The sequence below is a fragment of the Arachis ipaensis genome, chromosome B09 (genome assembly GCF_000816755.2).
Source record: "Arachis ipaensis cultivar K30076 chromosome B09, Araip1.1, whole genome shotgun sequence".
Classification (NCBI taxonomy): Eukaryota; Viridiplantae; Streptophyta; class Magnoliopsida; order Fabales; family Fabaceae; genus Arachis; species Arachis ipaensis.
Window position 1 is genome coordinate 121,428,149 of NC_029793.2, and position 14,557 is coordinate 121,442,705.

General features: G+C 40.3%; 1 protein-coding gene across 1 annotated transcript; it reads left to right on the forward strand.

Annotated features, from left to right (window-relative positions):
- On the forward strand, nt 13,796-14,191 carry LOC107615920. Its single transcript, XM_016317934.1, has one exon. The coding sequence runs from the start codon at nt 13,796-13,798 to the stop codon at nt 14,189-14,191; it is 396 nt and encodes a 131-aa protein (XP_016173420.1).

Here is a 14,557-nt window from a genome sequence, read left to right on the forward strand (position 1 = left end):
AAAGCCTTCGCCTGGAAGCCTATGAGAACTCGAGGCTGTACAAGGAAAAGATGAAGGTTGTACATGATCAGCACATCAAGAGGAAAGAGTTCCAACATGGGGACTTAGTTCTCCTTTACAAATCTAGACTGAGGCTCATGCCAGGCAAGTTGAGATCAAGATGGGAAGGTCCATACAGAGTAGAGAAGGCTGAGCCGTACGGAGTTTTTCACCTAAGTCATCCTTCAAGCTCTGAACTCATCAAAGTTAATGGACACCGTTTGAAGCTATATCATGGTGAGAAGGTGACGAAAAATAAGGAGTTAATGAATTTGAATCCACGCGAACGCATGGGGCATGCGGTCGCGTGGCTAGGGTGGAAAAAGGGTTGACGTGATCGCGTGAGTGATGCGATCGCATGAAATAGGAAGAAGGATGAATGACGCGGTCGCATGAGGCATGCGACTGCGTCGCTGGAATTTGTGCAAAATGCACAATTCCAGCGTCGTTTCAGCGCAACTCTCTGTCTCCTTTGGGGTGTTGTGCAACCCACGCGACGCGAACGCGTCGCTCACGCTTTCGCATGGGATAGGTTTTGTGTAAGTGACGCATTTGCGTCGGGGACGCGAACACGTGGGCCGTTTGTCCTAGACGCATGACAGCCGCACGATTCCAGCCCAGATTTCTGGGCGTTGGATTTTTATGCCGATTTCCAGATCATGCAGCCGCGTGAATGATGCGGACGCGTGGAAGGTGGTTTTCGCAATTGACGCGAACGCTTTAGCGATGCGATCACGTCGCGCGCCTTCCTTTTCTCTCTTTTTTTTTATTCTATACAAATATGCAGTTATGCAGTATGTAATGCCAATGCAAATGCTTACGAATACTATCCAGGTTCAATGAAAATAAAACAATATAAGAATAAACAAAACGAAGTAAAATGGAAACAGGAACGATCATACCATGGTGGGTTGTCTCCCACCTAGCACTTTTAGTTAAAGTCCTTAAGTTGGACATTAGATGAGCTTCCTGTTATGGTGGCTTATGCTTAAATTCATCCATAAATCTCTACCAATGTTTGGAATGCCAACAGCCTCTGGAGTCCCATACTAGGCATGTGAAACCTTTGAGTAGCTTCAAACAAGTCCTCAGGCTCCTGGGGTGACGAATATCAGAATAGATTCCAGGATCCCAAACTTTGCTTTTAAATCCGCCTTCGTCTTGATCTATATTCTTCGATCCGGGCGGTTTAGAAATTGTATTCTCACCAGAATGACCAAACGCCTTCCGAGACCCATTCAATTGAACTTGGTACCAATCCGTGCACTTTGAATTGGAGCGTGGGACCTTATTGAACCTTACGCACCAGCTCTGAGTACGAGCCATTTTCCTCTTACTCTTAAAGCCGCAGAGAGCTCTAAGCTGGCCATCTATTTCAAGCAAACCATATTCAAGTGGAAAAATAAAGTTAAAGGTTAAGGATTATACCCACTTGAAGCTTGTATTAGGTGGTAATGGCCTTGGGACAGGTGTTTCCAGTGGTTCTGTAAGTTCTACTCCCTTGTGATCTTATGTGAATTCCTCCACTTCTTTGCAAAATTCTTCAGCTGCAACTGCGTCCTGATTAAAGTTTTCTATGTCTTCCTCATCACTTAAGTCATACGTTGGAGGTTGAGAGAAATCTACCTCGACGTCATCTTCGTATTCACTTGGACAAGGTTCTTCAGGTTCAAGGAATTCAGTTGCAAATGTGAGTTTGTGACTAGGAGAGCTTGATTCGTGATTATTACTGCCTATGGAATCAACTTCTTGGTCTGTTCCGTCCAATTTTTCATAGGGCATATGCTGTGGAGGTCGTGCACTATCATCCTTTGCATTAAATTCGGACTTCTCAGTGGAATCCTTTACAGTTCTTGATTCCCATGGAGTTTCAGCATCTCCTAAATCTTCAGCCACTTCTTCCTCTGCAACTATTTTGGCTTCCTCCACTTGTTCCAATACAAAGCCATGTTCCTCATTGTCCACTGAAGTTTCTAGTGTTTCCTTCATGCTACGCTCTTCTTTTGATTCTCCACATGCTACCATGGGAGTACTTCGGGTTCTCAGATATCGGGAAGCTATTAAATTTACCACCTCAGTTACGGTAGTAATGAGTTCCAGTACGCCCTTTTCTATCTTTGCTTGCCCTTGAAGAAGAACACGAAGTTTGTCATTCACTGGAGGTTGGGGTGGGTGTGAGGTCTCATTGGTTGGGGGAGAGGATTCAAAGTAAGAATGTGGTGGTTCTTAGGAGTAATTGGATTGGGATTGTGGTGGATAAGGGTCATATGGTGCTGAATGGTGAAAAGAAACTTGTGAGTGTGGTGGTCTAAAGTTATGTTGAGAGGATGGTCTATAGGCACAGGGTGGGGCTTGTTGGTAGTTACAAGGCTGTCCACCATATCTATTAGCTTGGTTTGCATTGTATAATGGTCTTTGTCCATGATATCTTGGAGGGTGTTGTTGCCTAAAGGGTTGATCAAATCCTCTTGGCTCCATCCATCTTTGATTTCTTAGACCTTGATGCATATTCCTGCTATAACTTCCGTTTCCTTCAACACTATTAGAACCAAACTCAAAGCGAGAGGGGTGAGAATTCATAGTAGCTAAAAGAGGTAAAAAGGAAAACAAAAAACAATTAAACAAATAAATGAAAAATATTTACAATAACCAATAATAAGGCACACGTTTGCAATTCCCCGACAACGGCGCCATTTTGACAATCAAAACTATAAAACTATGACGCGATCGCGTGACATGCGCGATCTGCAGAATCTGCAGAATTCGCTGGGGGTGATTTTGGGTCCTGTTTTGACCCAGTTTTTGGCCCAGAAAAGCATATTAGAGCCAGGGAACATGCAGAGACAAAAAACAACATTCATTCCATCTAGTTTTAGTTCTTAGATCTGATTTTACTCCTCCTCTAGGTTTTCTCTCTACACATTCATAGTTCTTAGGATTTGATTTTATTGCTTTTTGGATTGGAACATTGAGAAGAGTTATTACCTCCGTCAAGACTTCGTCATTCTAGTTTGTTTCCTTATATGTCGCTTACTTTTTCATGTCCTTTATTTATTCAAAATTACTATTGGATTATTTTCGAATTTATTAATATAAGAATTACTTTTATTTTTAATTGATCGTTTTAATTACTATTTATCATGTCTTTCTTTATTTCCCTTTCTTATGGTGTGAAGTTTACATTCATAATGAGCGAGTAGTTCCATACTTTGATGGGGAGTTGATTGAAAGGATGATCTTGAGTTGGAATGCTCAAGAAAAAAATTGTAATTGGGTTTATCATTGGATTGTCCTCTAGTCACTGATACTAATCCTTTCCCAGAGAAAGGATTGGACCTTGTGAATAGAAATAGCCTTCTAACTTGCTTGACTTTCCTCTACCTAGTAAGGGATAACTAAGCAGAACAACCTTCAATTATCAATTAATCTTGAGAGTACTCCAACAAGAATAGGGCTTCCAACTAATCTACTCCCAGTCAAGGTTTTTATTAAAATTACATAATTTCTCTGATTTAATTTTCTGTTTATCAACTCAAACCATTTTTAGAAAACATCTAATTAATAAAAATAGCACATCTTTCTGCAACTCGTTGGGAGACGACCTGGGATTCATACTCCCAGTATTTTAATTTTAATTTTGTGACAACCCTTTTTAAATTGATAAACAGATTTTCGGTTGGTTAAGAACTGTACTTGCAACGTATCTCTTATAACAATTTCTTAACTCGCCAATTTCCGCCACGTCAATGACACAGGTAAAAAACTTTGTATGGCTCTGCCTTCTCTACTCTGTAGGGACCTTCCCATCTTGATCTCAGTTTACCTGGCATGAGTCTCAGTCTGGAGTTATAAAGAAGAACTAACTCCACTGGTCTGAATTTTCTCCTTTTTATGTGCTTGTCATGGACAACCTTCATCTTCTCCTTGTATCGCCTAGAGTTGTCATATGCTTCTAGGCGAAGATTCTCCAATTCTGCTAGTTGCAGCTTCCTTTCAGCACCAGCTTCTTCAAAATTCATGTTGCACTCCCTCACAGCCCAGAAAACCTTGTGTTCCACCTCTACTGGAAGGTGGCAAGCCTTTCCGTATACTAAGCGGAAGGGGCTTATCCCAATGGGTGTTTTGTATGCTGTTCTATATGCCCAGAGTGCATCTTGTAGTCTGGCACTCCAGTCCTTTCTATGAGGCTTTACTATCTTCTCCAGAATGTGTTTACCTCCCTGTTAGACACTTCTACTTGTCCATTGATTTGGGGATGATAAGCTGTTGCTACTTTATGAACAATCCCATGCTTCTTCAGTAATTCTGTTAGTCTCCTCTTACAAAAGTGAGTGCCTTGATCACTCACGATTGCTCGTGGTGATCCAAAGCGGCAAATAATATGGTTTCTAACAAAGGAAACAACAGTGTTAGCATCATCAGTACGGGTAGGAATTGCTTCCACCCATTTAAAAACATAATCTATAGCTAACAGTATATAAAGGTAACCATTAGAGTTTGGAAATGGACCCATGAAGTCAATGCCCTAAACATCAAAAATTTCACAGAAAAGCATAATCTGTTGAGGTATCTCATCCCTCTTGGATATATTACCAAATCTTTGGCATGGGAAACAAGATTTACAAAATACAGCAGCATCTTTAAAAAGAGTAGGCCACCAGAATCCACAGTCTAAAATTTTTCTAACTGTTCTTTGAGGGCCAAAATGTCCTCCACTCTCAGAAGAGTGGCAGGCCTCTAAAATGGACTGGAATTCTGATTGGAGCACACACCTTCTAATTACCTGGTCAGTACCACACTTCCATAAATATGGGTCATCCCATATATAATATTTAGACTCGCTTTTCAGCTTGTCCCTTTGATGTTTAGTAAAATTGGGAGGGAAAGTATGGCTAACTAGATAATTGGCTACAGGTGCATACCAAGGAACTACTTCGGATACTGCTTGCAAACTATCAAATGGGAAAGTATCATTGATAGGAGTGGAGTCATCCTTAATGTGTTCAAGGCGACTCAAGTGGTCTGCCACTAAATTCTGGTTACCACTCCTATCCTTAATTTCTAAATCAAATTCTTGTAGCAACAATATCCATCGTATCAACCTTGGTTTGGACTCTTTTTTTAGCTAATAAATATTTTAGAGCTGCATGGTCTGAGTACACTACTACCTTAGTACCAAGTAAATAGGCTCGGAATTTATCCAGAGCAAAAACAATAGCTAGAAGCTCTTTTTCAGTAGTAGTGTAATTAGACTGAGCAGCGTCTAAGGTTTTAGACGCATAAGCAATTACGAAAGGATCCTTACCTTCGCGCTGAGCCAGCGCTGCTCCTACGGCATGGTTGGAGGCATCACACATAATCTCAAATGGCTGGCTCCAGTCTGGTCCTCTCACAATTAGAGCTTGAGTCAGGGCGATCTTCAGCTTATCAAATGCTTGCATGCAATCTTCACTGAACTCGAACTCAATATCTTTCTGCAACAGTCTGGATAAAGGTAATGCTACCTTACTGAAGTCCTTAATGAATCTCCTGTAAAAACTTGCATGGCCAAGGAACGAACGGACTTCCCTCATGGAGGAGGGGTAAGATAAACTAGAAATGATATCCACATTTGCTGGATCTACAGAAATACCAGTATTAGAAATAACATGTCCTAGAACAATCCCTTGTTTTACCATAAAGTGACACTTTTCAAAATTCAATACAAGGTTTGAACTAACACACCTGTCTAATACTCTAGCTAAACTATCCAAGCAAAGGTTAAATAAATCACCATATACGCTAAAATCATCCATAAATACTTCCATACAGTTCTCAATAATATCTGAAAAGATACTCATCATGCATCTTTGGAAAGTAGCCGGTGCATTACATAAGCCAAAAGGCATCCTTTTGTATGCATACGTTCCAAAGGGACATATAAAAGTAGTCTTCTCCTGATCTTCAGGAGCTATATGAATTTGAAAATAGCCTGTATAACCATCTAAAAAACAGTAATGGGATTTACCTGACAGGCGATCAAGCATCTGATCAATAAATGGTAAGGGGTAGTGATCCTTGCGAGTAGCTTGGTTGAGACGCCTATAGTCAATGCAAACCCTCCATGAATTCTGCACTCTAGTTGTCAGGAGCTCTCCATGCTCATTTTTCACTGTTGTGACTCCAGACTTCTTGGGCACCACTTGTACTGGACTGACCCATTCACTGTCTGAGATGGGGTAAATGATATCTGCTTCAAGTAGCCTGGTCACTTCTTTCTTGACAACTTCTAAGATGGTGGGATTCAATCTTCTTTGGGGTTGACGGACGGGTTTTGATTCCTCTTCTAAGTATATTCTGTGCTCACAAACTTGAGGGCTGATGCCTACTATATCTGCCAAGCTCCATCCAATTGCTTTCTTGTACTTTCTCAGCACACTGAGCAGTTGCTCCTCCTGTTGTGAAGTGAGTTCCCTTGCAATGATAACTGGGAACTTCTGATTATCCTCAAGGTAAGCATACTTGAGGTGTGGAGGAAGGGACTTCAATTCCAATTTCTGCTCTTGGCTAGGCTCTGGATCATCCAGGGCTAGTGATAATGGTAAAGTGTCTTCATTGTGTTCAGAGGGTGTCCCCACACTTGGACCTTGCTCCATGTGCTTCTCTTTTACTTCTTCTTGGTGAAATTCAGCTACAGTTTCATCAATGATGTCGCACTGGAAGATAGAATGATCTTCTGGAGGGTGCTTCATAGCTTCATTTAAACTGAAACTCACTGTTCTGCCATCTATCTCAAAGGAGTAAGTTCCTGAGAATGCATCCAGCTTGAACTTCGAAGTCTTCAAGAATGGTCTTCCAAGTAGGATTGATGATGGTCTTCCTGAGTCATTAGGGGGCATTTCCAGGATTTAGAAGTCAATGAGAAATGTGAGCCCCTAAATGCTCACTAATACATCTTCAACAATTCCAACTACTGTAATAATGCTTTTATCTGCTAACACAAAAAGAGCTGCCGACCTTTTTAAGGGAGGAAGCCTTAAGGTATCATATATAGACAATGGCATTATACTAACACACGCTCCTAAGTCACACATGCAATTAGAAAATATTACACCTCCAATGGTACAGTTTACCATACATGGACCTGGATCACTACATTTTTCAGGTATACCTCCCATTAAAGCAGATATAGAACTGCCTAAAGGAATAGTTTCTAATTCATTAATTTTATCTTTGTGTATGCATAAATCCTTCAGAAACTTTGCATATTTAGGTACTTGCTGAATAACATCAAAAAGGAGAACAATTACCTCAACCTTTTTGAAAATTTCTACCATTTTGGGATCAAGTTCCATCTGCTTTCTGGACTTCCTTGCAAGATGTGGAAACAGGATAGGAATGGCGCCACTTGTTTCTTCTGCATCCTTTGGTGGTTCATTCCTTTGCTGAGCTACTTCTTCCTCAACCTTGTCTTGCACTTCCTCTTCTTCTTCGGCATCTTCCACTTCTATCACATCCTCAGCTGGGGCGTGTACTTGTGGGCTTGGCTCCTCTTGGTTCCTCTCTTGAAGTGTGGTTCCGAACCTCAAAGTAATGGCATTGATGCCACCCTTGGGGTTAGGTAAAGGTTGAGAAGGAATTCCACTGGAGTTTAAAGGTTGGTTAGTGGAAGTAGATAATGAATCTATACAGGCAGCGAGAGCTTGTAAAGTGGCATTCAGACCATTTAGAGTAGAGTTCAGTGTAGTCTGCATGTCTTGTTGTCCTTGTGCAAGAGAACGAAGCATCTCGTCATTTGATGAGGAAGTGGGATAAGTGATCTGAGGGACCTGTTGTTGGTTTTGCTGGGGTCCTTGTGATTGCCTTAGGTGAGGAGCTCTGTAAGGTTGGTTCTCATTCTACTGTCTATTGTTGTTATTCCACCTCTGGTTTCCTTGGTTGTCTTTGCCTCTTCTGTTATAGTTGTCCCTCCAGCCATGGTTGGAATTATCCCTCTAACCTTGGTTGGAGTTGTCCTACTATCCTTGGTTATAGTTGTAGCCTTGTTGATTGTATCCTTGATTTGGACAGTCATAGAAGTAATGAGTGGCTGCCACAGTATTGTCTTCTTGTTAGAGCTGCGAGCATTCGTCAGTATAATGACTATAATTAGCACATATGCCGCATATTCTTTGGGGGACTAACTGTTGGCTTTGTTGTGGTGGGGAAGGCTGAGCTTGCTGTTGTTGATTTAACTGTAATTGCTTCAGTAGGTTGGTCATTTCACATATACTCTGTGTAAGAGCAGAAGTCTCAGTGCTAGAAGAAACTTATGCAACAGCTTTCGAGTGGCTATTTCTGTTCCTGTGATTCCTGGTAAAGTCAGCTAAGTCGCTAATCAGTTGACATGCTTCATCTGCGGTCTTGTATTTCTTCAGAGAATCATTACTAGCACCATCTAGTGTAGTTTTATCCCGAGGCTTCATGCCTTGACTGAAATAGCTTATCAACACTAGCCTGTCGATCATGTGATGGGGGCATGCGTCCAGAAGGTTCTTAAAACGCTCCCAGTACTCATAGAGAGTTTCTGATTCACCTTGAACAATGCATGAGATCTCTTTTCTCAGTTTGTCTGTAACTTCAGCTGGAAAATATTTTTCTAAAATTCTCTCCTGAGCGTATCCCAGTTGGTAACAGTTGCTTCAGGTTGGGAGTAGTACCACTCCCTCGCCTTTCCCTCTAGAGAAAACGGGAAGGCAGTTAACAAAATAGAAGTTTCATTCGCACCCTGACGTCTAACAGTAGAACAGGCTGTCTGAAAATCGCTGAGGTGCTTGATGGGCTCCTGAGCAGGTAAGCCATGAAACTTGGGCATCAAGTTGATTAATGCAGTCTTCAGTTCAAAATCTGCAGCCAGAGTTAGATGATGCACTTGATACGGCTGCATTGTAAAATCTGGGGCTCTAGCTTCCTGGAGAGTAATCCTCCTAGGTGCTGCCATTCTATCTGCACGTGAATTAACTGAATCAGTAGTAAAAGAGCTTGTTTTGCTCTCGGATGGCAGTTCAGATTCGCCCTCAGATGAGACTGGTGAATCGATAACAATCACTTCACCACCCTCATAGGCTAACCGACGTCGAGCTCACCTAATACGTGAAATAGTTCTTTCAATTTTAGGATCAAATGTGGCTAAGCTCGGATCAGGCAGTGAACGCGTCATTCAATGAAAGAAACATATAGCTCATGGTAAAAATAAAAAAAATAAAATATGCAAATAAAAAATAAAAATAAAAAATATGTATACTGATTAATAATTTAGCACACAATTGCAACTCCCCAACAACGGCGCCAAAAACTGGTGCGTGGCAGAAGTTAGGCCAATTAAGATATTATAATATAATAGAACAGCGTTGCGGGTATAGCTCTTAACCAGTTAAAATCTGCCTCACCAATTTAGAAGAGTGTCACAAAAATTTAGAATAGAAAAATACTGCGAGTATGAGTCCCAGGTCGTCTCCCAACGAGTTGCAAGGAAGTGTTCTATTTTATTAATTAGGAAATTCCAAGAGAGTTGAGTTTGGATAATGAGTAATTAAATAATTGTAAATTAAAGCAATAAAAACTAAGAATGATTATTAATATTCTAGATAAAAAGCCTTGACTGGGGGAATGATTAATTAGAAGTTCTATCCTTGTTGGGGTCTCTTAAGTGTAGTATTAAAAAGGTTGTTGTTTTCACTTAGTTAACTCTTACTAAATAAAGGAAAGTCAAGTGATTGAGCTAACTCTTATTTGCAAATCCTAGTCCTCTCCCTTGGAAAGGTCTAGCGTTAGTAAATACAGAACTAGCCAACAACTTCCAGTTTAATCAGCACTTAAGCCTTCCATCTCAAGTGTCTCCTTTTAATCAACCCCCATGTCAAGTAGGGAATCTACTTCATTGACATGAATATAATGCTCATAGAAATATAAGAAGAAGACATGATAAATTAAATAAAATAGGGATTCAAAACTAATTAAAAGTAAAAGTAATTTTTTGCATTAACAATCCATGAAAATAATTCAATTACTACTTTAAACAAGAATTAAGAATATGGAATAAATAAAAGAGTAAGTAAGGAAACAAACTAGAATAGTATCTTCAACAGAGGTAATGACTCTTCAATATCCAAAAGCAAAAGCAATAAACTGGGAATGTAAAGAGAACCTAGAGGAAGAGTAATCCTCTCTAAATTCAGATCTAAAAACCTAAAACTATCCTAATAAGAATGTATCAATGTGTGTAAAGTTGTCTTTTGAGTCTCTGCATGTTCCCTGGCTTTATTCTGTGTTTCTAGACCGAAAACTGGGTCAAAACACAGCCCGAAATCGCCCCCAGCATTTTCTGTTAATTCTGCAGATCGCGCATGTCATGCGTACGCGTCGTCCACGCATTCGCGTCATTCAGCGATTTTCCTTGTCACGCGTATGCGTTGTCCACGCGTTTGCGTCATTTGTGCAAACTCCAATCCACGCGTACGCGTCAGGCACGCGCACGCGTCGCTGCGATTTTCTCCATTCCACGCACTCGCGTGAGCCATGCGCGCGCGTCGGTGTTCACTGGTCATCTCCTTAGTTTCTTGTGTTCCTTCCATTTTTGCAAGCTTCCTCTCCATTCTCTAAGCCATTCCTGCCCTATAAAGCCTGAAACACTTAACACACGGATCACGGCATCGAATGGTATAAAGGAGAATTAAAATATACAAATTAAAGATCTCTAGGAAGCAAGTTTTCAACCATAGAACAATACTAGAAAGGGAAATGTAAAATCATGCAATTAGTATGAATAAGTGGGTGAAGACTTGATGAAACCACTCAATAAAACACAAGATAAACCATAAAATAGTGGTTTATCACTGCCTTGTTGATTGTATCCTTGATTCGGGCGGTCATAGAAGTTATGAGTAGCTGCCACAGTGTTGTCTTCTTATTGGAGCTGCGGGCATTCATCAGTATAATGACTATAATCAGCACAGATTCCGCATACTCTTTGGGGGACTAACTGTTGGCTTTGTTGTGGTGGGGAAGGCTGAGCTTCTTGTTATTGGTTCAACTGCATTTGCTTCAATAGGTTGGTCATTTCACATATACTCTGTGTAAGAGCAGAGGTCTCAGTGCTAGAGGAAACTTCTGCAACAACTTTTGAGTGGTTGTTCCTGTGCCTGTGATTCCTGGTGGACTCAGTTAAGTCGCTGATCAGTTACCATGCTTCATCTGCGGTCTTGTACTTTTTCAGAGAACCATTACTAGCACCATCTAGTGTAGTTTTATCCCGAGGCTACATGCCTTGAGTGAAGTAACTGATTAACACTAGCCTGTCAATCATGTGATGGGGGCATGCGTATAGAAGGTTTTTAAAATGCTCCTAGTACTCATAAAGAGTCTCTGATTCTCCTTGAACAATGCAGGAGATCTCTTTCCTCAGTGTGTCTGTAACTTCAGTTGGAAAGTATTCTTTCAAGAATTCTCTCCTGAGCGTATCCCAGTTGGTAACAGTTGCTTCAGGTTGGGAGTAGTACCACTCCCTCGCCTTTTTCCTCAAGAGAAAATGGGAAGACGATTAACAGAATAGAAGTTTTATTTGCACCATGACGCCTTACAGTAGAACAGGCTGTCTAAAAATCTCTGAGGTGCTTGATGGGCTCCTGAGCAGGTAAGCCATGAAACTTGGGCATCAAGTTGATTAATGCAGTCTTCAGCTCAAAATCTACAGCCAGAGTTGGATGATGCACTTGATATGGCTGCAATGTAAAATCTGGAGCTTGTTATATGCACGTGAATCAACTGAATCAATAGTAAAGGAGCTTATTTCTCTCTTAGATGGCGGTTCAGATTCACCCTCAGATGAGACTGGTGAATTGATAACAATCACTTCACCACCCTCAGAGGCTAACCGACGTCGAGCACGCCTAATACATGAAATAGTTCTTTCAATTTCAGGATCAAATGCGGCTAAGCTTGGATCAGGCAACGAACGCGTCATTCAATGAAAGAAACATATAGCTCATGGTAATAAATTAAAATAAAATATGCAAATAAAATAAAAATATGTACACTAATTAATAATTTAGCACACAATTGCAACTCCCCGGCAACGGCGCCAAAAAACTGATGCGTGGTAGAAGTTAGACCAATTAAGAGATTATAATATAATAGAACAGCATTGTGAGTATAGCTCTTAACCAGCAAAAATCTGCCTCATCAATTTAGAAAGGTTGTCACAAAAGTTTAGAATAAAAATACTGAGAGTATGAGTCCCAGGTCGTCTCCCAACGAGTTGCTAGAAAGGGTGCTAATTTATTAATTTGGAGTTTTCCGAGAGTTTTGAGAATTGATTAACAGAAAATAAACAATTGTAGTTTAGTGCAATGAAAATAAAAAGGAATTTATATTATTCAAAATAAAAAGCCTTGACTGGGGAAATGATTAATTGAAAGTTCTGTCCTTGTTAGAATTCTCTCAAGTGTAGTATAAAGAGGTTATTATTTTTACTTAGTTAACCCTTACTAAATAAAGGAAAGTCAAGTGATTGAGCTAACTTTTATTTGCAAATCCTAGTCCTCTCCCTTGGGAAGGTCTAGCGTTAGTAAATACAGAATTAGCCAACAACTTCCAATTTAACTAACCACTTGAGCATTCCAACTCAAGTGTCTCCTCTTAATCAACCCCTATGTCAAGTAGGGAATCTACTCTATTGACATCGATACCATCTTCGTTATTGGGAGTTTGGAATAGAAAAGAGACATAATAATTTAAATAAAATAGAGATTCAAAATTAATTAAAAGTAAAAGTAATCCTTTGCATTAACAATCCATGAAAATAATCCAATTACCACTTTAAACAAGAATTAAGAATATGGAATAAATAAATAAAAGAGTAAGGAAACAAACTAGAATAGTATCTTCAACGGAGGTGATGACTCTTCAATATCCAAAAGCAAAGCAATAAACTATGAATGTAAAGGAAAACTAGAGGAAGAGTAACTCTCTCTCTGATTCAGATCTAAAAATCTAAAACTATCCTAATGAGAATATGTGAATGTGTATGTCTCTGTGTGTTGAGTCTCTGCTTGTTCCCTAGCTATATTCTGTGTTTCTGGGCCGAAAACTGGGTCAAAACGCGGCCCAAAATCGCCCCCAGCATTTTCTGTTAATTTTGTAGATCGCGCAGATCACGCGTACGCGTCAGTCACGCGTGCACGTTATTTGGCGAATTTCCTCGTCACGCGTACGCGTCATCCATGCGTGCGCGTCATCTTGCAGAACTCCATTCCACGCGTACGCGTCAAGCACGTGCATACGTCGCTGCAATTTTCTCCATTCCGCACGCTCGAGTGAGCCATGCGCGCGCGTCGGTGCTCGCTGGTCATCTCCTTAGTTTCTTGTGTTTCTTCCATTTTTGCAAGCTTCCTCTCCATTCTCTAAGCCATTCCTGCCCTATAAAGCTTGAAATACTTAACACACAGATCACGGCATCGAATGGTATAAAGGAGAATTAAAATATACTAATTAAAGATCTCTAGGAAGCAAGTTTTCAACCATAGAATAAAACTAGGAAGGGAAATATAAAATCATGCAAATCATATGAATAAGTAGGTAAGGATTTGATAAAACCACTCAATTAAACACAAGATAAACCATAAAATAGTGGTTTATCACTCCACTAGGGATGAGTCCCTTCCGGATTGTCTATGGGAAGGCGTGCCACCTCCCGGTTGAAATTGAACATAAGGCCTATTGGGCAGTCAAGCAATGCAACATGGACTTCACCAAGGCGTTCATAGAAAGGAAGTTGCAACTAGAAGAACTTGAATGTCTTAGGATAGAGGCCTATGAGAATGCAAGGATCTATAAGGAGAAGACTAAGGCATTTCATGATCACTATATCTGCAAGAAAGATTTCCAAGAGGGTGATGAAGTTCTTCTATACAATTCGAGACTTAGGTTCATGCCCAAAAAGCTCCATTCAAGGTGGGATGGTCCCTTTAAAGTAAAGGAAGTGAAGTCTTATGGAGTGGTTAAGCTATTCCACCCTCAAAGTGGTGCAACATTCAAAGTGAACGACCACAGGGTAAAGAAGTATCATGGTCATAAGTCACCAAAGGAATTGGAGGTGTTCCTTCTTGAGGATGCACCTAAAGGAGGAGAGTCTTGAGCTCATGACCGTCCAACTTAAGGACGTTAAAGAAAAGTGCTAGGTGAGAGACATCCCATCATGGTATGATTCTCCTTGTACATAGTTTCTTGCATGTAGTTTTAGAGTCTTTGTTTGATTTTGTGATTGTTTGATTTTGTGAGTTTGTCTAAGTGTGCTTGATTTTGTTTGATCTTGTTGAGCTTGTTAGAGTCTTCATGAGGATTTCATTGATCTTGGTATAGTTAAATTGGTAATTTTGAAGAAAATGCTTACTTTTAAGTATGGCATGAAATTTTAAGTGTTTTTGAAGTATCTAGCTTGAATGATTGCCAAGATTGTGTTATAATTGTCTTTCCTCATGTTTATGAAAAAAAGGGGAGTTCC